The sequence below is a fragment of the Haliotis rubra genome, unplaced genomic scaffold (assembly GCF_003918875.1).
Source record: "Haliotis rubra isolate DU_JTF1 unplaced genomic scaffold, ASM391887v1 Scf16, whole genome shotgun sequence".
Classification (NCBI taxonomy): domain Eukaryota; kingdom Metazoa; phylum Mollusca; class Gastropoda; order Lepetellida; family Haliotidae; genus Haliotis; species Haliotis rubra.
This window is the reverse complement of record NW_025765558.1, coordinates 4,202,049-4,223,086: the sequence shown is the minus strand read 5'-3', so window position 1 is coordinate 4,223,086 and position 21,038 is coordinate 4,202,049. Positions and strand designations below refer to the sequence as shown.

Sequence of the window (21,038 nt, the reverse complement as noted above, 5' to 3'; positions counted from 1 at the left end):
GTGTATTATCCCCCTTACCCAAAGGGTATAATAAGAGTGATCAGAAGATGACATATCCCCCCCCCCCCCCAAACATATTTGAAAGAACAAATAAGCCCGAATCATTTCCATGGAAACTGGTAAAATAAAATTGACCAAAATCTGTAAAAAGCAAAAGGCACCACTTCAAGATCTGTCTCATATATCTGCCAACTTTTGTTGAAAGATATTGAACGGTTTTCAAGTTGTGCTCCGGAAACGAAGCCCACCCCTCCCTCTTGAGACTAAGTTTGAATCGTTTCCATGGAAACCGAGAAAATAAGAAATCACAAAATCTGTAAATAGCAAAAGGCACCACTTTAGGTTCTGTTTGATATATCTACCAATTTCTGCAACAAAATATTAAATGGTTTTTGACTTATGCTCCGGAAACAAAGCCCACCCCTCCCTTTAAGACTAAGTCCAAAACATTTCATGAAATCGAGAAAAATAAAAATGACAAAAATCACTAAATAGCAAAAGGCACCACCTTAGGTTCTGTTTGATATACAGAGCTACAGATAACTTATTGGGTCACTGAGTTATGTACCCACTTGTGTTCACCTCAATTGGGTATCCTAATTTTCCTTTATGAGTAACCAAATAAATTGTACACACCCCACTCAAACTCAATTGGGTATTTTTCCATTTATTGTAAAAATATAACAAAGTTTAAATGTTTGTTTATGTGTTTGTATTTGTATTTGCTGTAGTATGAGAAACAACAAGAAAGACTGCAAGTTACCAAGTTCAAGTGCAGAAATAGAATCTTTCAGTATACCTCAGTTATTTGATCTGTCCTCGTTAATCTCTATCACATTCTTGTGTGTACGCATGTAAGATCAAGTGTATTGAGTATTTACAAAAGTTCAAGCATACATGTACGCAATAGACTTAATAGGAATTGAGTGTTCACATAAATATTTGCATAATTTACGCAGATACGCAACTTATCTGTACCTCTGGATATATCTACCAATTTTTGTTGAAAAATATTGAACAGTTTTTGAGTAATGCTCCGGAAACAAAATGATTACGGACGGACGGACAGACGGGAAAGGCGAGACCATTACATGCCAGGGGGATAAAAATGATTATCTCACTACCCAAAGGTCGAGTAATAAAGTGGATTATTTCTCTTACCCAAATGCCAAATAATGAAGTGGATTATCTCCCTTACCCAAAAGCTGAGAAATAAAGTGGATTATCTCCCTTACCCAAATGCCCAGTAATGAAGTGGATTATTTCCCTTACCAAATGCTGAGTAATAAAGTGGATTATCTCCCTTACCCAAATGCTGAGTAATGAAGTGCTGTGTCACCATCTTCATCCTGCAGTTCTAAATTAGCATTTGCTGCAAGCAACAATGAAACAATCTCCCGGTGACCTTGGTGACTTGCAACTTGCAACGCAGTTTTCCCTGAACTCTTCTGATCAACCTGGAAACGTAACATGTATGAATAAGATACAACATGATCAGATTGCTGATTGAGTGTGGCGTTACTCCTTTATGCAATATTCTAGCATCACACGAGTGTCACAAAAAATGAGGTGAGGTGAGGTGAAATTGGGTTTAACGTCGTGCTTGAGAATATTTCGCTCATATGACGACATGCATGCGTGTGTATGTGTATGTGCGGCTGCTTGTACTAGCCCAGACTGGTTTTATAGTGCTAGCCCACTGAGATACCATGCCGCAGTGAAGCATGAATACCCCACTCAGACACATTATACTTCGAGCCAACAAGTCCTTGTTGTACCCAGAAATGCCGAGCGCCAGGCAGGGACCAACAAGTACCATATTTTAATGTCTTTTGGTATGAAACGGTCCGGGATCCAACCCACGACCTTCCGCTCTCCGGGCGGATGCTCTAACCACTACACCACGGAGGCGGTTCACAAAAAATGAGCTAAACAAGAGGGGCATCAGTGTGACCACTGTACAGTGAGCTCTTTACCCAGTAGGCCATCCCACTAACCCAAATGACATAAAGACGCCAAGTCGAAAGAGTGAATCGGTACACCAAGAATTTAAATCCAGTGTATGAAATAAGGCCCGTCTGACTGCCTGAGATGGGCTAGATTTCTGACGGACGGTCTAAATTTACAACTTGCCAGTTCGATGGTCTTGTAATATTTTTTAGATATTTCATACATCTGATTGACTGACTGACTGAGTTTGGTTTTACGCCGTTTTTAACAATATTCCAGCAACATCACGGCGGGGGACACCTGAAATTGGCTTCACACATTGTGCCCATGTGGGGAATCGAACCCAGGTCTTGGGCGTGACGAGCCAACGCTTTCACCATTAGGCTACCCCACCGCCCCTTCATACATCTGAGTAAATTCACCATATCTTGGTGTCTGGTCTGATTAAATCCATTTTGGGCTGGTAACACTTTGTAGTTACCAGCCCTGATGTCTGGCTGGGTTTTTGGCTTATTTCATACACTGCTTAAATCACATCACAGCTTGTGACAACCACTGGCACGGTTTTGCAAAGTTATCTCCATAGCTTGCTTTGAAACACAGGTAATCTACTTACCTTGTCTGGAAATTTTGTTATGATCTCACGGACAATTTCCACATGTCCTTGTGCTGCCTCTCGAACCAGACGGTCCGGGCCAGTCTCCAGGCCCGGCTTACTCCGCAGCTCAACCAGCTGGTCCAACAGTGCTGTCAGGGTCGCTATGGAAACCAGAAAACATGAATCAGTTATTCACAGAAGTTAAGATATGGAGATTATTACATGAGTAGTCTAAGACTTTAGCCATAAGTGCGAAGTCCCAGTCTAGCAAAATCCTGTTTGGTCTCGTCACTTAGTCGTCTGGTAATTGTTCATATAACACTGGAAATCAAGACTAGAGATAAGTTTGCACAAGTAGACACAAAAGCTTTTGGCACAGACTGTGTGAGTGTAAACCAGTTGACATTGTCACTGTAAGAATACTGGTATTCTACAGGTTACATGCACATTAAAGTTTCTTGTTTACGTGACAATGATTGGGTTACACATACACATTGTTACACACATTTTGTGTCAGAACCCAATTTATAGATAACAGGAAGACGAAGACAATAGAAAATTTGCTAAAAACTTCAAATGGAAGGTATTTAGTGAATGTAATCTTGTGTAATATTCAAGCTTGTCTCAATGACTCTACTGGGGCGGTGGGGTAGCCTAGTGGTTAAAGCGTTCGCTCGTCACGCCGAAGGCCCGGGTTCGATTCCCCACATGGGTACAACTTGTGAAGCCCATTTCTGGTGTCCCCCGCTGTGATATTGCTGGAATATTGCTAAAAACGGCGTAAAACCATACTCAGCCAGCTCAATGACTCTACTACAAGACGTACATACAGTTTTATTACTGCTACAATGACAATGTCATCAACAGATTTCATGTTTCATATCTGTGTTGTTGACTGCACCATCACAAGATTTACAGCTTCATGCCTGCCGCATTCACTCTACCACTGAATATGACTACACAGTGTGCAAAATAGCCACTGGCCTGCTTGCCTGTGGCTAGTAAAAATCCAGTCAGGCCAGTAAATCTCCAGTCACTGGCCCGACTGGCTAGTGAATTTAAATGGGGTCATTTTGTAAATATATCACTCTCTCTGACTTTTTATGTTATAATACACTTGTAAATCATGCAAGATTATGGCCTGATAAAAATGTTCATCATATTATCAGCTTAATAATGAAACCCGTGTCTACATTCAAATTTTGGGCTAGTGAAATTATTTTGTTGGCTAGTAACATTCTGGCATAGCTAGCCAGACTGGCAAGCAAATTTTGGAAACTATTTCGTACACTGTGACTACATAGTTTCAAGCCTGTGACTGATTTTAGAGTCAAAAGACTTTCACACCTGCCTATTTTATCACAAGATATGACTTCACGCCTGCCTGGCTGACTATACCATGAAAACATTTACGTATAGTTTGATGCCTTCCACTTTGACTGTACTATCACAAGCTTTACAAGTTATTCCATGCCTGCCTCATTATCTATACCATCACAAGCTTTACAAGTTATTCCATGCCTGCCTCATTATCTATACCATCAGGAGCTGTACAAGTTACAGTACAACCAGAAATTATTGAGAATTTAAAGATCGTAATTTTTTATATTTTTTTCACTCATTACTCACATATTAATGTGAATATTAGCAGAACATAACTCCAGATTCAAAGACAGGTGAACAGTTAGTATTTTGTCAAGTCACCATGGGCAGCAATGCAGGCTTCAATGCGGCGGGGCATACTACTGATCAAAGAAGTTAGAAAGTCGTGGTCCATGTTGTCCCAATATCGGACCACCTCTTCTTTCATTTCAGCAATATTTGTCAGATTTTTCTTATTGACACTTTCCTTCATAAGTCCCCAAACATTTTCTATTGGATTTAGGTCAGGGTTATAGCTTGGCCAATCTAGTAATGTCATATTTTGGGTCCGAAACCAGGCCTGTGAATGCTTTGAACAATGTTTTGGGTCGTTGTCCTGCTGGAAAATCCAAAAATTTCCATAGAACATGTGAGCAGATGGAAGTAAATGTCCCTCGAGAATATCTGTCTACCACTCACTGTTCATATTCCCTTCAAATACACAGAGGGGCGTTGCCCCCAACACAGATATGCCAAACCACACGTTAAATTTCAGACTGTACTTTGGGCGCTGATACAAAGGTTTTTCAGTTTGTTTGGTCCAGAATTTCAGTGTATTAGGAAACAGCCACACAGAACTTTCATCTGAGAAAATTACATTGTCCCAGTTAAAATTTCTATGCTGTAAGCACCAGTTCAACTATCGCTCCTTTTGTTCAGGTTTCATGATCGGTGATGGAATTCCTCGACTTTTCTGCCAAACCGTTGCATGTAGCTCAGTTCTAATTGTCTCCTTACAGACAGCCACAGTTCCTCTATCAATCATATCCAGCCTTAAGTTTTCTAAACTCCTTCGTTTGTTTTTAGAAACAAGAATACCAAGCTGCCTCCTGTCACCAACAGTCAATTTTCTGGGCCTACCTGCGCCTCCCTGGTGCTCAATGCCATATCCATTTGCAATATTTTTCAAAACACCATAAACAGTGGACAAAGGGATGCCTTTTCTACTTGAAATCACTTTAGCTAATCTGATGTCCTTGTTATAATACTCTAAAATCAACTTCCTCTTCTCTAAATCATCCATACTGAGGATCACTGAAAACGTCGTCTGCTAGCAAGTGAACAAAGGGGGATAACTCTTCACAAACTAATGAAAAAGGATTATCGGAGTTGTCTCTCTTGAATGAAACCAAGCACTTGATAGCTGGTCATGGTTGTTTATACTAGAAATCCAATTAAACATATTCCTAAAATTCTCAATAATTTCTGGTCATACTATATTCCATGCCTGCCTCATTATCTATACCATCACAAGACTCATGTATAGTTTAACACCTGCCTTGACAATTCTACTCTCACAAAGTTTACATGTAGTTTCATGGCTACCTCAATGACTATAGCCTTACAAAATTTACACATAACTTTGCACCTGCCTCACAAGATATAGTTTCATGTCTGCCTCGTTGACATTACCATCACAAGACTTACGTATTGTCTCCGGTCTATCTCGATGGCTGCCCATGGTGTTATTCATCTCTTGTGCCCCGTGTGGTATAAGCTGACAACATTCGGGGTTGAACGTCCAGGTTTGTCCCTCCACGTTCACCCGCAGATCACCATCAGTGTACACCTTCAGCACCCGGCCTAGCTTACCCAGTGTCTGGGGGTGAAACAGGACATCCTTGGTTAGAAGACTACTGTTTATGTATATCAAGTCCCATTCATAGATTAATATCAGATCAAATATTCAACATGTTTCAAACCTAAACTAATGTAAAATACATACACCATACATGAACAATATGGTTGTCACGTTTATCCCCAATTCTGAATTTTAAATGCAAACTGTCAACACTGTGAGTGCATTCCTTAATGTCTCCCGGGGCGGAGAGGTAGCCTAGCAGTTAAAGCAATCGCTCACCACCGTGAAGAACTGGGTTCGTTTCACCACATGGGTACAATGTGTAAAGCCCATTTCTGGCATCCACCGATGTGATACTGCTAATAGCGGCATAAAACCCAACTCACTCACTCACTCACTCTCTTTTCATCAGTAAGGGTAATTTTGGCCTTAGGGTTGACAAGTGTACCCAGGACAATTAAATGAACATTAACAACTAGTCGTTTCAGTGGGAAAGAAAAACCTAATAGAGCTTGAAAATACCATACATTTATATCCTCTGAATACAGATCATGGGCTCACATTTCTCATGGTGTCTGTCCACTCTCCATGGTCTTTCTGTAGCTCTTTAATCCGCTGCTCATTATCAACTATCTTCACAACATCGTCTTGGGTGAACAAGTGCACCTTATTAAGCGCGCTAGGATGGAATGTCCACCGGTTGCTACAACCGTCGTACTGCACACGCACATCGCCTCGGTCAGTTATCCTGTGCACTGTACCCACTTTATGAATGTACTGCAACAGATTAGATTAAAATTTGATACAGAATGTAATTTCTTAAGTAAAATTGATATCTTATACTTATCTTGACTCACTTAAGGTTAGTCACCCTTTCAGTTGTTCATGCTTAAATTCTGGAGTCATTCATGTAAAATTTTGGCTCCAATTTTAAACATCAGACATGAGTGAGTGAGTTTTTACGCCACACTCAGCAATATTCCAGCTATATGGCAGCGGTCTGTAAATAATCGAGTCTGGACCAGACAATCCAGTGATCAACAGCATGAGCATCGATCTACGCAATTGGGAACTGATGACATGTGTCAACCAAGTCAGTGAGCCTGACCACCCAATCCCGTTAGTCGCCTCTTACGACAAGCATGGGTTACTGAAGATCAATTCTAGCCCGGACCTTCAAACATTTGACATGGTGTGATGAGTCTGACAGTTGTATTTTGCACCAATCTGGCTTGTTTTACAAACAATGTATATTTGGGACTTCACTTTCTAAGTAAATTACAAATTCTTGTACTTTAAGGGTTGAGTCCCACCCAGAGAGAAAGACCTATTGCTGTGCCCAATGATCTCACCTCAGCCATACGTGGGTTCCAGCCTCCATGACCTTCCTGCATCTGTTTCAATATTTCTACCTCAAGGTCACATCGAACTTTATCGCTGACCTTAAACTGACAAACGATTCCAGGACCTGCTACTTCAACAAATTCACCTGTAAAAGCAAAAAGGTTGTTGTACACACAGTGTTCGAAATAGGTACAGACCCGCTAGCCAAATGCTAACGGATGGTGAATCGGGTCAGTAAATGTAATTTTCTGACTAAAATTGATATTTTATACTTATCCTGACTCATGCTAATTATGCTTGTCTCCCTCTCCTTGGGAATGATAGTGGAACACTTGAAATCCCTTGAAGTTCCCTTCTAAAAAGTGGACGTAAAATCACTACTCACCGAGGAGTTGCCTCCCTTGCCACTCTTTTGGTCACCTGACCGACCATGCCTAGTCACTCTCTCCGTATGAATGCCCGACACCCGGATTTACAGGGAAATCCAGAGTGCCATAAGAGGGGAGGTTGGGAGGGCTAACCTCATGAGTCAGGATAAGTATAAAATATCAATTTTAGTCAGAAAATTACATATTTTTCCTTATCCTGACTCATGCTAATTATGCTTACAGAATCCATCGGAAATGGCGGTGGGTCAGGCCACGTTCTGGATTCACTAGCAGTTGATTTACGTCCTGCATTACACCCCATGGGAACTTATGACGGCACTGTTGAAGATTCTGTTCTTTCAACTTCTCTCTGATGAGTCTGGGGGGAACCACAGATTTCTTCCGAAAGTCCTCCTGACATTTTCATGTGGATTTTAGATATACTAATATTCCATTAGTTATCTATTGCAACTCCATTTCTTGATGCGCACATCAAGTGGAGATGCAACCCTTCTTCATGTACAAGTATGTCCTATACAAGTACAGGGTCTATCACTCATGCTAGTCTGTCCTAGACGTGTGTATGGACTTATAGCCATAGCTCTCCAGAGCGTTGGTTTTCACAAGTCATGATAAAAGGGGTTAGATTTACTCAGCGCCTTTGTGGAACCGTTAGTTGTTGTGCTACAACAAGTGGCCCAAACTGGTGAATGCCTGAGACATCTTCGGTGGCAATGACTCTGAGGTAGTGGTTGGCAAACACTGTGTTCGATCTCCAAAAGCAGCCCTCCATTATAGTTGTAATCGAGCAGTTTCCATGCAGAGCAAGTGTTGACGCCAGGCCTCTGACTTCGTGTGGGTTGGAGGCTCGTGGAGGCTCAAGTCCTGCTGCTTTATAGGCCCTTGGTATAACGGCTCTCATCCAGATCGATATCGTTGTCCATGAGACTTCCGTTGGTGTCTCAGTGGATAAGGGGATGAATAGGCGCGCTTGAATTTTCATTTCCTTGTTTTAGTTCTCTGTAGGTAGACTTTAAGTGCTCTGACTGGGCATAAGGATAGATCCTGCGTATCCTGTGGCCCAAGGACTGTAGATAGTGCTGGGATGTGGAACTGTCTGTCAGGCTGACCAGGCAGTTGATTCTTGGCGATAAAATCCCATCTCAGTCCAAGATGTAAGATGTCACGATGTCTTGATTAAAATTGTGTTCGTTCAAAGTCCAGAGCATGTATTTCTGACATCCGTGCAGCTGTTGCTAGGGCGATCAGGAACAGCGTTTTCTGAGTTAGTAGTTCAAAGGATGTCCATTCTAGAGGCTCGTAGGCATCACTGGTGAGATGTTGTAGAACTATGTTGAGATCCCAGGCAGGAGCCTTAAATTTCTTCCAACTTGAACGAGCGTAGTAGTGCCAGAATCTTGATACCCATTTTCCCCTGCTGCAACTTCGTTGTTGAAGTGCGAACCCTATCTTTGTAGGGAGGCATCTACGTAGGGATGAGTGTTGCAAACCGGCTCTGTCAAAAAGGTTCCTCTGCAAACATTCGACTTCCGAGTCCACCATAGGAGATATGGTTTCAGGCTGTCCGGTAGTATTAACGGATCTAGGCTGTCTAGGTGGGCGTTCACAAATACTTGTAATGGGCACAACTGTAGTCTCCCTCTGCGAGTCATGTCTTGAGCTGAGGTGAGTAGACCGAGCATGCTTTGCCAAGCACGTAGTGTCAACGGAGAGAGCATTGCTTGAGATATCATCTGTTGTATCTTGGCCCAACGATCCTCTGGAACGACTATGAGATTCACTGGTGTGATGAATCAATTCCTAGAAATTGCAGATCTTGTTTCGGCTCCAGTTCCGACTTGAGGAGATTTACTAGCCATCCTAGTTGAGTGAGCAGCCTGATGGTGAAGTCTAGTTGCAGTCTAAGTTGACTGGGATCTTGATGAGCTTGAATCCCGTCTTCCAGGTAGAAAGCACTGCATAGACCTTGACGATGTAGATATGTGACGATGGGCTTGGTCACTCGAGTAAACAACCAGGGGGCCGATGTATTCCAAACGGTAGAACCTTCCACTGTAAGTGATGTCTGTTGAAAAGGAATCTTAGGTATTTCCTTGAGTCTGGATGTTTCGGGATGTGGAGGTACGCATCTTGTAGATCTATGCTGGCAAGGTAGTCTGATGGACGAACGAGATGTCAGAGCTGAGGAAGATGTATCATCTTGAATTTTGCTGGTCTGCATAGATACTCCCAGTTGAACTTCCTCATGTTGTAGATGAGCTGAAATTTCTCCTTGGAATTGTTCTTCGGTACCAGGAAAATTGGGGAGTAGAACCCAGGCGTGATGAGATCTTGATCTATCTCTTCTACTGCCTCTTTGTCGAGTAGGGTCTTGATAGCGTCGTCCAGTTTCTCTATCTGGTCGGCTGCATAGTTGAAGGCCATCGGGTTGCTTGTGAGCGGGCGGGTGTCTTCCAACTGTATCTTGTACCCCCTGCGTAGTATCTGGGACACGTAGTCGTCTTGTAGGATTCCCCAATTTTCCCAGTATCGTTGGAGACGTCCACCCACTGTCGAAGGTTGTACAGGAACGGCTGGGGGTGAAAGACTCCAGTCGTTCCGAACCTGGCCTTCAGCGCTTGATTCCTCTTGCACCCCTAGGTGCTCGGCCTCTTCCGGGATTACCTCTAGGAGCTCCAGTTGGGCGACGAAAGGAGCCTCTTCCTCCTTTCATGCTGGAATACTTCTTTTCTCTGGCTCTCTGAACTCCTGCAAACCTGGATTTGTTGGAGTACCATTGGGACGTCTGACAAATCACATTAGCCAAGGTGTTGATGGATTTAATCATCATAACCTCCCTTGAGTCGTGAGAGACTTCTCTGGCGACTTCTTCAATTCTTCCTCCAAAGATGCAAGATGCTGACCATGGGGCTCTGTATAAGGACTTGGTGAAGTGTTCACTCCAAGTGCAGGCTGACAATAACCCTTGTCTTCTCAGGAGAGTCAGGCCCGCTGATGTGGATGCTAGGTGCTCCGACATAAACTGATGTAGTATATCATCCGGTCTTCTTCGGCGAAGGAGTTCTTCGACATGAGTGTTTCATTGATAGCCCTCAATCTGGCTAATCTGAAGCAGGTACGTCTGGTGGTTGTATCCAGCTGCGCTAACTTCTTATCCTCAATCTTGTAAGTTCTCTGACGGGAGTCGGTGATAATCTTGTAGTCATCAACCTCTGGAGCCTTCAGGAAGGGTTCCATCCTATGTAGAGGTAATTTCCTGGCGTTGAACGTCGGGATGTGCTGATTCTGAGACTCGGTGGCTATATCAAAAAGCTGCGCTGAGGTTGTCTGGTACTTAAGAGATCGGGTGGATCGGTGGAAAGGTGAGCGTGTCGAAAATCATCGTTGGACATCTTGTAGGTAAACGCCTCATCTGTGTCCTTAGAAGGTGATGCTAAGTCCAAGCCATTGGCGATCCAGGAGTTAACTTCCGTATCGGAGAATATGCCTTCACCGTTTTCCTCTGATTTGGACATCACTCGCTCTATGGATCCATGATGACTTGACTCTATAAGGGATGATCCGTATGATGAGCTTCGCGAAGGCGAGCGATCCCGATGCGATCATGTATCCTTTCTAGAGTCTTGAGATGATTCTCTAGGTCTTCGTGAAGGTGGGTTTCTGGACGTAGCTTCCCCTCTGTAGGAGTGCCTTCGCGCAGGTTCTCAATGGGCGTCAGACTCCGATGGAGATGAAGACTCATATCTGCAACTTCTGTGGGGTTCAGGAGAACGCTTAATGTCTTCCTGCGTGGAGACTTCTTAGCAGCAATCTCTGGAGTGTCTATGGCTGAACTGACGTTGGTAGCGGTGTCCAGACTCCTCACTTCAGATGGGGAAGATCGTCATGTCCGTGAGCCTTCGCGCAGGCTTCCCTCTTCATCCAGATGCGGTGGAGAGACTGTAGAACCTTCACGCAGGCTAGTAGTCATTGTAGAGGTCTTCATACCAGCCTTCTCCTGAGCGAAGCGACGGTCCATCATCGACATCATCTGGTCTGTAAACTGTTGCATGAACAATCCCGGGTTGAAGTTCTGCGTTGTCTGAAGAGACTGCTGCAGGGATGATGCATCTGATACTGAAGAGACATCATATAAACGCCGCTGCACTCGTGAAGAGTTGACGCTGCTGCTATCTCTGGTACCCAATGTCTGTGTTGATAGAAGGTCTTCTGTCAATGTCTGCGCTGATAACAATGCCGATGTAGCTGTAGAAGCAGGCTTCGTCTTCTTACTGACTTCTGAAGACTTCAGGTATAAGGATGGGTGGATCATCATAAAAGTCTGCTTCTTCCTGAGGAACAATCTCGGCTGCGAAAGACCTCGTCTTCTGCGTAGAGCTGAGCATAGACTTCGATGAAGTCTTCATGGTAGTAGTCTTCTTCTTCGGCGTAGAAGATGATTAAGCCTTCTTCATCTGCGACGAGGTCAGCTCAGTAGACGATGATCTCTTATGGTCTCCAGCGTTCACCACTGGTACAGTGACCTGCTCCCGAGAAACGTTCGGCAATTCACTGGAATTATGAATGTCTGCAGCAGTGGTTAACACACGGTTATCAGCGCAATCACTCGATTTAGACATGACTTGTGAATACCTTCATACCCAGCCCTTAGCACGTCTATGGATGAAAAAAAGGTAATTAGTAAATTCAACAGAGGTTAAATTTACACAAAACTTACAGCGAGAGCTGAAAGAACATGAAATAGTGCAATTAGGACATAATAAATGAAGGTCAGCCGCAGACACTCGGTACGTACAACGAATACAGGTTTTTATCAAATGTAAACACAATGAAAACACATGTCAAACAACAGAAAATTAGATCAAATTTCAAACCGTAATGTAGAATATAATCCTAAAATCCGTATACAGCAATAATTTTGATGTAAGGTCCGAAAATATAAAAGGATATGTGCCTTATAGGGACCCAGGTGCTCTCACAACCATCCTCAAGGGCGAAGAAGGAGAGAGTGACAAGGCATGGTCGGTCAGGTGACCAAAAGGGCGCCAAAGGGGCAAGGGAGGCAACTCCTCGGTGAGTGAGGCAACTCCTCGGTGAGTAGTGATTTCACATCCACTTTTTAGAAGGGAACTTCAAAAGATTTCAAGTGTTCCACTATCATTCACAAGGAGGAGACAAGCATAATTAGCATGAGTCAGGATAAAGTTATCTCAACTGGCTAGCTGAAAATCTCAGATAATTTGTTCTTTGTTTAATTCACATGAATATGATGAAGGTGTTAAAAGTCTGTCCACATGGGTTTAGTGATATCAATTATCTCTTGTCACGCGAAGATCGCTATAAACAAGAGTCATCACAAGATGACAAATTTTCCCCCGCCCCCACAAATTTGAAAGAACAAATCATCTGACCATTACTTACAGTCCAACTTGATTTTTTTAGACTAAGTCCAAAGCATTTCCATGAAAATCATGAAAACTATTCATGTCAATAATCTGTAAATAGCAAAAGGCACCACTTCAAGATTTGTTTCACATATCTGCCAAGTCTTTCGGAAAGATATTGAACGGTTTTTGAGTTGTGCTCCAGAATGAAGCCACCCCCTTCCCTTTTGAGACTAAGTCCGAATCATTTCCATGAAATCAGGAAATATAAAAATGCCAAAAATCTGCAAAATAGCAAAAGACACCACTTTGGAATATGCCTCATATATCTGCCATGTTTTATTGATAGATATTGAGCGATTTTTTAGTTATGCTCTGCAAACGAAATCCACCTCTTTTTGACACCAAGTCAGAATTGTTTCCATGGAAATCCAGAAAAATAAAAAGCCACAATTCTGTAAATAGCAAAAGGCACCATTTTAGCTTCTGTTTGATATATATATACCAAGTTTTGTTGAAAATTATTGAATGGTTTCTTAGCTATGCTCCGGAAATGAAATGATTATGGACAGCAGGACAGATGGACTAGAAGTTGACTGTATAAAAATGGACAAACCTACGACAATTCCTGTAACCATGTTTACAAGTTTACTTAAGCAGAAAATATTTTCATATTTTGTTCATCTTATTTACAGTATTTAGCCATTTCTTGAACGTTTACAAAAGTGCACATACCCAGCACAGGGAGATGATCCTTATAGTACATCACGCCAGCTGCCGGTTGTGTATACTTCAGGTCGACCTTGCCCTTGTGACCGACACGGTAGACGTTGGTTGACCCTGATGACCATGTGACATGCGCTACACTGCGACTAGATTCCGAGTCCCAACCTCGGATATCTGTAACTTTGCCTATTTTTCCTTCACCACCTGAATATCCAAACAAAACTACCAGTATATGAAATAGTCAATAAAGGAAGTGAAAGCATGAGTTATTTTTTGCACTGCATAGTTGACACTATTGAAAAAGATTATAATCAATGTTTAAAACCAGTGTTACCATGATTACTGTCAGTTAAACAGTCATGGGTGAAGCCAGTTCATGTGTAGAGTGAGTGAGTGAGTGAGTGAGTGAGTGAGTGAGTGAGTGAGTGAGTGAGTGAGTGAGTGAGTGAGTGAGTGAGTGAGTGAGTGAGTGAGTGAGTGAGTGAGTGAGTGAGTGAGTGAGTGAGTGAGTGAGTGAGTGAGTGAGTGAGTGAGTGAGTGAAGTGGAGTGGAGTGGAGTGGAGTGGAGTGGAGTGGAGTGGAGCGGAGCGGAGTGGAGTGAATGATGTGAGATAGTTTTGAGACATGTGAGACAGAGGACACAAAAGGGATGAAGTGGAAGCAAGACAACCTACCATCCTGGTTACCCCAGTCCCAATCCGGTCCTCGCACAACCCGAGATCCAGTAAATATACCCCATGCCTGACTCTTGGCTGCTACCATTCGCGTCGTCATTTTAAACCTGCAGACAAGCAATGAGTATTCTTTTAGTTGTAACCCAGAAAAAAAATCAAAATATATGAGTGATCCATTAAATTCTTCTATAACGTCAAACAACCTTTAACTTAATCAAATGTTCTTTAACTCTTACGCACATATATCACAAACATAACACAGAGCTCCAGATAAGATTTAGCTGATGTGGGTACTGTACCCACTGTATTCTTTTGGAGTGGGTATTATGAATGTTGAGTGGGTATTTCATTTTCCGTTACCCACTGCTTTCAAATATGTGCGTATTTCAGTCATTTTACACACCTAAGTATTGTGTCATTGAGTAAGTTTATTAAGCAGGTATGTTCTGCCTTATGTCATACCGAATCAAAACCAACTTAAATACAAGGGAAATGATTTCATAAAAGTCAGTCATCCTATACTGACAGTACAACACTTGTCCTATACTAACAGTACAACTTGATAGCAATCGATGTCTTTTTCATTACGCAAGCGATTTTTATAAGTATATTCCATACGCATTTGCTTTAAACTCTTTGCGTATCTAACAGTTTAAATGCGTAATTGTTACGCAACAATTATTTTCCAATGCGTAATTGGAAATTTTCTGTACGTATTTTACCCGGATACGCAGCTTATCTGGGCCTCTGATAACATACATATGACAGAAAACAAAATGTCAGGAGACGGAATATATTTTGGAGAACAAAAGAATGAAACTGCAAGACTTACCCTTTCGAACTGGACGACTCAAATCTCATGAAGGAATGAGTCAAGTCATGTTTATCGATCATATAACAGAGAGTGCAAAGGTCAAAGTCGTGGCACTTTGTGCATTTCCACCTCATGCCCTGGATCCCTTGTTTCTTACACGCATCACAGATAATGTTGGTGTGCTTCACACCTGAAAACAACAACACCTGCATCAGGTACTGATCATCGTGTCTGTTATAGAGGTGAGGTGAGGTGAAATTGGGTTTAACGTCGTGCTTGAGAATATTTCGCTCATATGACGACGTGCATGCGTGTGTATGTGTATGTGAGGGTGCTTGTACTAGCCCAGACTTAGGCTGGTTTTATAGTGCTAGCCCACTGAGATACCATGCTGCAGTGAAGCATGAATATCCCACTCAGACACATTATACTGACTCCGAGCCGACCAGTCTTTGTTGTACCAATTAATGCCGAGAGCCAGGCAGGAACCAACAAGTACCATATTTTAACGTTTTTTGGTATGACGCGGTCGGGGATCGAACCCGCGACCTTCCGCTCTCCTCCGTTATAGAGCCTCGAGTCAATACATCTTCAGCAACCCATGCTTCTTGCAAGATGTGGCTAACAGAATTGACTTAGTTGATGCATGTCATTGCATCTCAACTGTGTAGATCGATGATCGTGAAGAAAATTACTGAATTGTGGAATTTGTCTGTTCCAGATTTGACTTTTCACAGATCGCCAACATATAACTGGAAAATTACTGAATTGTGGAATTTGTCTGTTCCGGATTTGACTTTTCACAGATCGCCAAGATATAGCTGTAAAATTACTGGAATTTGTCTGTTCCAGATTTGACTTTTCACAGATTGCCAACATATAGCTAGAAAATTACTGAATTGCGGAATTTGTCTGTTCCAGATTTGACTTTTCACAGATCGCCAACATATAGCTGGAAAATTACTGAATTGTGGAATTTGTCTGTTCCAGATTTGACTTTTCACAGATCGCCAACATATAGCTAGAAAATTGCTGAGTGTGGCATTAAACAACAATCAATCCATCATGGGGTTTCATACACTATGATCCTCCATCATCCAGAAAAACATGATGCCTGTCTAGCTTAGTCAGGTAATGACTTACATCACTCAACATAAAGTCAACACGAGCTTTGTGCAAACTCACCATTACTTGATGCTGAAGCAAATGTCTTGTATAGATTTCCACAAAGCTATGACAAGAATGTGCAAGAAATATTGCTGAGGTAATCTCAGCATTCATTGGTTTGGTGGTATCAAGCTTGTAGGAATGCAACCATGACTTGAATCCTTGGCTTATAATAATGACTGCAGCACAAAGAGGACATATGTTTTCATAGGTGATGAAGCCTTGAAGTATTGAGTGAGTGCAATTTTACACTGCTTTTAGCAATATTCCAGAAATATCACAACAGGAGACACCAGAAATGGGCTTCACACATTTAACCCATGTGGGGAATTGAACCCAGGTCTTTGCGTGACAAGCGAACACTTTAACCACAAGGCTGCCCCACCACCCCTTCAAGTATCAATTATGTTCAAGAGTGAGTGAGTGAGTTTAGTTTTACACCACACTCAGCAATATTCCAGCTATGTGGCGGTAGTCTGTAAATAATCAAGTCTGGACCAGACAATCCAGTGATCAACAGCATGAGCACCCAATTGGGATACAATGACAGATTATGTTCTGGAGGTAAACGTAGGTGTCTTAGATCTCACCATTGTTAAAGTGTTAAATGACATCTTGAACACAAACAGAATTATCATGTGGTAATGGGGATATCAGTGTTTCTCTCAGGGTTTCATAGATTTTTTCCCTGATATTTCCAGGAATGACCTTTGAAATTAGTAACTGGGGGTTCTTTTAACCCTTACTTTTGTAGTGCAAGACAAGGTCTGGCTGTGTTTGGGTCTCAAGTCATAAAATAACCAGTCATCAAACTGGGATACATGCTGACAACAGTGCATTTCCCATACATCCAGATAAACACACCAGGAAAATATTTCTGTAACACTGTTATACACTTCCCTGACCATGTTTCAGATACTTTGTTATGAACAAAAGAATATTCAGAGACTGAGTAGTACATAAAACCATGACAAGAAACTTATTACTGCACAGTGTGCGAAATAGCAACTGGCCCGCTAGCCCGCAGCTAGTAAAAATCCAGTCGGGCCAGTAAATCTCCACAGTCACTGGCCTGACTGGCTAGTGAATTTTCATGGGGTCATTTTGTAAATATATCACATTCTCCAACTTGTTATGTTATAATACACTTATAAATTATGCAAGATTATGGCCTGGTAAAAATGTTCATCATATTAGCAGCTTAATGATGAAACCTGTGTCATGCCGACAATATTTTACCTATTTTTGTAATCTTATGCTTAGTTTCTACATTTATATTTCGGGCTAGTGAATTATTTTGTGGGCTAGTAACTTTCAGGCATAGCTAGCTCGACTGGCTAGCTAAATTTGGAAACTATTTCGCACACAGCTACTGCAACTGAAATGGCTCTCTCGGATTTAAGGATATTAAGCCTAAAAGTTTGTGTTATTATCCATAGAAATAATATTCCTCTTAAAATAGCCAAACAAGAAATATTTCATTATTGACAGAACCCAAAGAAATAGAATTGTTTACATTAACATAATGTGTCAAACTGCAGACCCATATAAAATGCATCAGAAAATGAACAGAAGGTATTTTGTATTACTGGCAATACTGTGCAGTCTTTACATTATTCCTATTGTTATTATTTTATTATTATTTCAAGTATTCACACTTATCTTTCCAAGGGCCTGCTCAGAGCTCGATATTCTGCCCCAAGTCTTCAACAATTTCCAGTAAAAATAATATCTGAATCAAATGTTTCCTTATTCATTTCAAAGGGTTATAACTATTGTGACGGCTTGATCAAAATGACTTACAACAGAACCAAAGAGGAGAAAGAGTCTTAATTTCACATGGTTGTAACAAATGCTATGTTAAGATACTTCTAAAAACATCAACATTTATAAAGCCCAAACTATGAACAGAATAATCATTCAATCCCAATTTATCCTGCCAAAAGCACTTGATTTGGAATCATAGATAATCCTTGTAATATAATCACCTGTAGGAGCATTGTCTAGTATCCTAAGATCGTAGGCACCCTGATATCCTACTCTGTAGTTAGTTCTGGCACCAGAGTCCCACTGTACGACCACAGTTTTGTCCGGAGATGTTGTGCTGCCCGGTTTACCGATTTCAACAACTGTGCCAGTGTGGCCATCCCCGCCGTCTTGGATTTCCCACTTCCAGTCTGGTCCCCGCACAACTCGTAGACCAACTTCCATTACTGGGCAACATCAAATAACTGTGAAAACATAGAGTGAATATTATTTAGTTATGCAAGCCAAAGTTGTCAATATTCCAACCTTACCACAAAAGCTCATAAATAACTGTTTAGGTTAGATAACCATGTAGTTTAGCAGAATACTAGATACAGGTTATATGGTAAATCATTGTGTCTAGTGACGTTTCATCACATATTTCAATTTTTATAAACCTATGTTTGTTAATATGTGTTTGACGACAGATTTCTACCTGAACTCATGGAAGGAATATGAAGAACTTTTCTTGTCTGTGAATTATACTTGAAACTTCAAAATACTGAATCCCTTGGAGATGGGTGTGCATATACATGGATGGAAAATAATATCTGAAGACAGTGCAGTGTGTTGATTAAATACTTCCATATTATAATGCTATAAAATGGACCCCTCAATTATTCTGGGGGGACAGCTAGTATCATGATGAAGGGGTCCAACTGACCCCTAGAAAATCTAAGCCAGAGCAGACTTAAGGCTTACTGAACTAATCTTTAAAACAATTCTATGTATGAGGTGTATAAAATTTCTACTTCATTAAAGGATGGTTTTACCATAGGGAATTGTATTATCAGCAAATTATTACTTCACTTGATTATTTGAGCCTAATATGTTCCCTGATGTTCTTACTACTGAGTGCAGTTGAGAGGACAGCCTATAAACAGTCAGATCTGTCCAAGACTATCCTGTGATTGATATTCTAAGCAACAATACACGTTGTAAGGTTATGTGAATCAACCAGGTCACGAGGTCTGACTACCCAATCCATTAAGTAGCATCTTACAAATTCATAGCTTACAAGAGACCACTTTTGATCCGGAGTCTTCAAGAAGTACCCTTTTTCTTACCTTACACTAGTTAACAGACTCCACTATCCTAGAGAATTTTAGATCCAAGACTAACAGTTTTGGACTGGTCACTAAACCCAGTATGATAGACCTGATCTACAAGAGCAGTAACCATAATAGCATGTTGGGTATGCTAGTGTCACAAAATTATCGGTAGCTCATGTGCGAAACATGTCTTATTGACAACTCGTAGTATCTAAACAGTGAAACAGGACCTAAGAATCAGCCTACTTATCGTACATACCTTCGCATCTAGTGACAAAATGACAACAACAATGGACATTTCAGTAGTGCTACTTGAAGGAACACTGTAAATTTTAAAGTTTTACTTACTTTGATTTAAGGGGAAAGGGACGGATCGTTGTTATTCTTCGTAAAATTTTGACACTTCAAACATCAACTTTCTTCCTAAAGGATAGGTCAGCAAACCTTTCGCAGCTCCGCAGTTACTATTATTATCAATAAACCTAACTTTCATTTGAGGAAACCTAAATCTTAGTTTCTCGCGATGAACACACAATAGGTTTCAGAAAAATATATATATGTATTTTTTAACACGTTGAAAATAACATCTTTATTCAGCGGCAGGTGCGCGAGTCCGGGATGAAGTGTCACTCGATCATACAGACAACGTTTCGGAAGTACAGATGGATAACTGAGGCCCTAGTCTTGTTGACGGCTGTTCCGTTTTTTGTTCGACCCCCACTGATTACTAATAGTGCACATCCTATATTTTATACTACATCTTTCGCGAAAGTTGGAGGCCTGATCGCAAGTGAAATCGGTAGCTGCGTACAGTTTTCACACATAGAAAAGTTTTCATCGCACATACGATCATTTCGATCAAGCTACATTGGTGCAAAATTTGATCAATACTTGGAGGTATTGCATTACTATGCACCGAGGCTAGTGCGGAGCTGGCTTTCATTTCCGAAGAAAACACGACACAATGTGCAGTTAGTCTGTTTGGTGTAAAAAGTGATTTTGTGCATTGTATTTTCATATTCTTTGGAAAGACTTACTTTGCAATTGGTTCAAAACTAAATTGCACTTGAATCAAGAGCCGTGTGCGGAGATGGATGTGAGACCTTTCTTTCCCCGTCGAGCCTCTTTCTGACAGACAGTGAGAGACATTGGGAAAATATTTGGTCGCCATTTTGTTGTTCATCCAAGATCACCATCGGGATATTAGTTGTTTCCGTGCTTCCTCCGGGATGGGGGAGACGAAAATCATCTACCATATAGACGATGAGGATACTCCATATCTTATAAAGCTTCCCGTCCCGGCCGATCGCGTCACATTAGGGGATTTTAAAAATGCTCTCAACCGCCCGAACTACAAGTTCTTTTTCAAGTCTATGGATGATGACTTTGGGTAAGTTCTTGGATAATCGACAATCGTGAATCCTAACGACAGGCAGCAGTGTGCGTCACTAGTATCTTAATTTTATTGTGCATATGATTTGAACGCAGGAAATAAAGCCCATTTTCCAGAAACGCCAAAAACACATGCTGGAACTAAGCTGCAGTTTTTATGAATGAACTTCGATGTTCTCTGACAGCAAGCCATTTGTATAGGAAGCTGGCTGAAATATAAAAGAAGCTGTACAATCCTTGCTACAGACGCATTCATTTTCCATTTTCCTATGTCAGTGTTGACTTTATAAGTTTCTTCTT

General features: G+C 41.4%; 2 protein-coding genes across 8 annotated transcripts in view; one reads left to right on the top strand and one right to left on the bottom strand.

Annotated features, from left to right (window-relative positions):
- LOC124271414 (E3 ubiquitin-protein ligase MIB2-like) overlaps positions 1-19,789 on the bottom strand; it is a 29,491-nt gene extending 9,702 nt beyond the window's left edge. For both annotated transcript variants that reach the window (XM_046706564.1, XM_046706565.1), the window contains exons 1-10: positions 19,695-19,789; positions 18,258-18,500; positions 15,121-15,292; positions 14,289-14,395; positions 13,624-13,818; positions 7,124-7,260; positions 6,333-6,548; positions 5,618-5,789; positions 2,567-2,709; positions 1,309-1,457 (exon numbers count right to left, since the gene is read on the bottom strand). In XM_046706564.1, coding sequence (XP_046562520.1) covers positions 1,309-1,457; positions 2,567-2,709; positions 5,618-5,789; positions 6,333-6,548; positions 7,124-7,260; positions 13,624-13,818; positions 14,289-14,395; positions 15,121-15,292; positions 18,258-18,480 — 1,514 coding nt within the window. In that variant the 5' untranslated portion in view covers positions 18,481-18,500; positions 19,695-19,789. The remainder of the gene's footprint in view (positions 1-1,308; positions 1,458-2,566; positions 2,710-5,617; positions 5,790-6,332; positions 6,549-7,123; positions 7,261-13,623; positions 13,819-14,288; positions 14,396-15,120; positions 15,293-18,257; positions 18,501-19,694) is intronic.
- A 261-nt stretch (positions 19,790-20,050) lies between these two features.
- LOC124271416 (segment polarity protein dishevelled homolog DVL-3-like) overlaps positions 20,051-21,038 on the top strand; it is a 98,190-nt gene continuing 97,202 nt past the window's right edge. For 2 of the 6 annotated variants that reach the window (XM_046706567.1, XM_046706566.1), the window contains exon 1: positions 20,052-20,736. In XM_046706567.1, coding sequence (XP_046562523.1) covers positions 20,576-20,736 — 161 coding nt within the window. In that variant the 5' untranslated portion in view covers positions 20,052-20,575. Of the gene's footprint in view, positions 20,737-21,038 lie in introns of all 6 variants that reach the window. The other 4 variants (XM_046706568.1, XM_046706571.1, XM_046706569.1 and 1 more) reach the window with 4 other exon arrangements.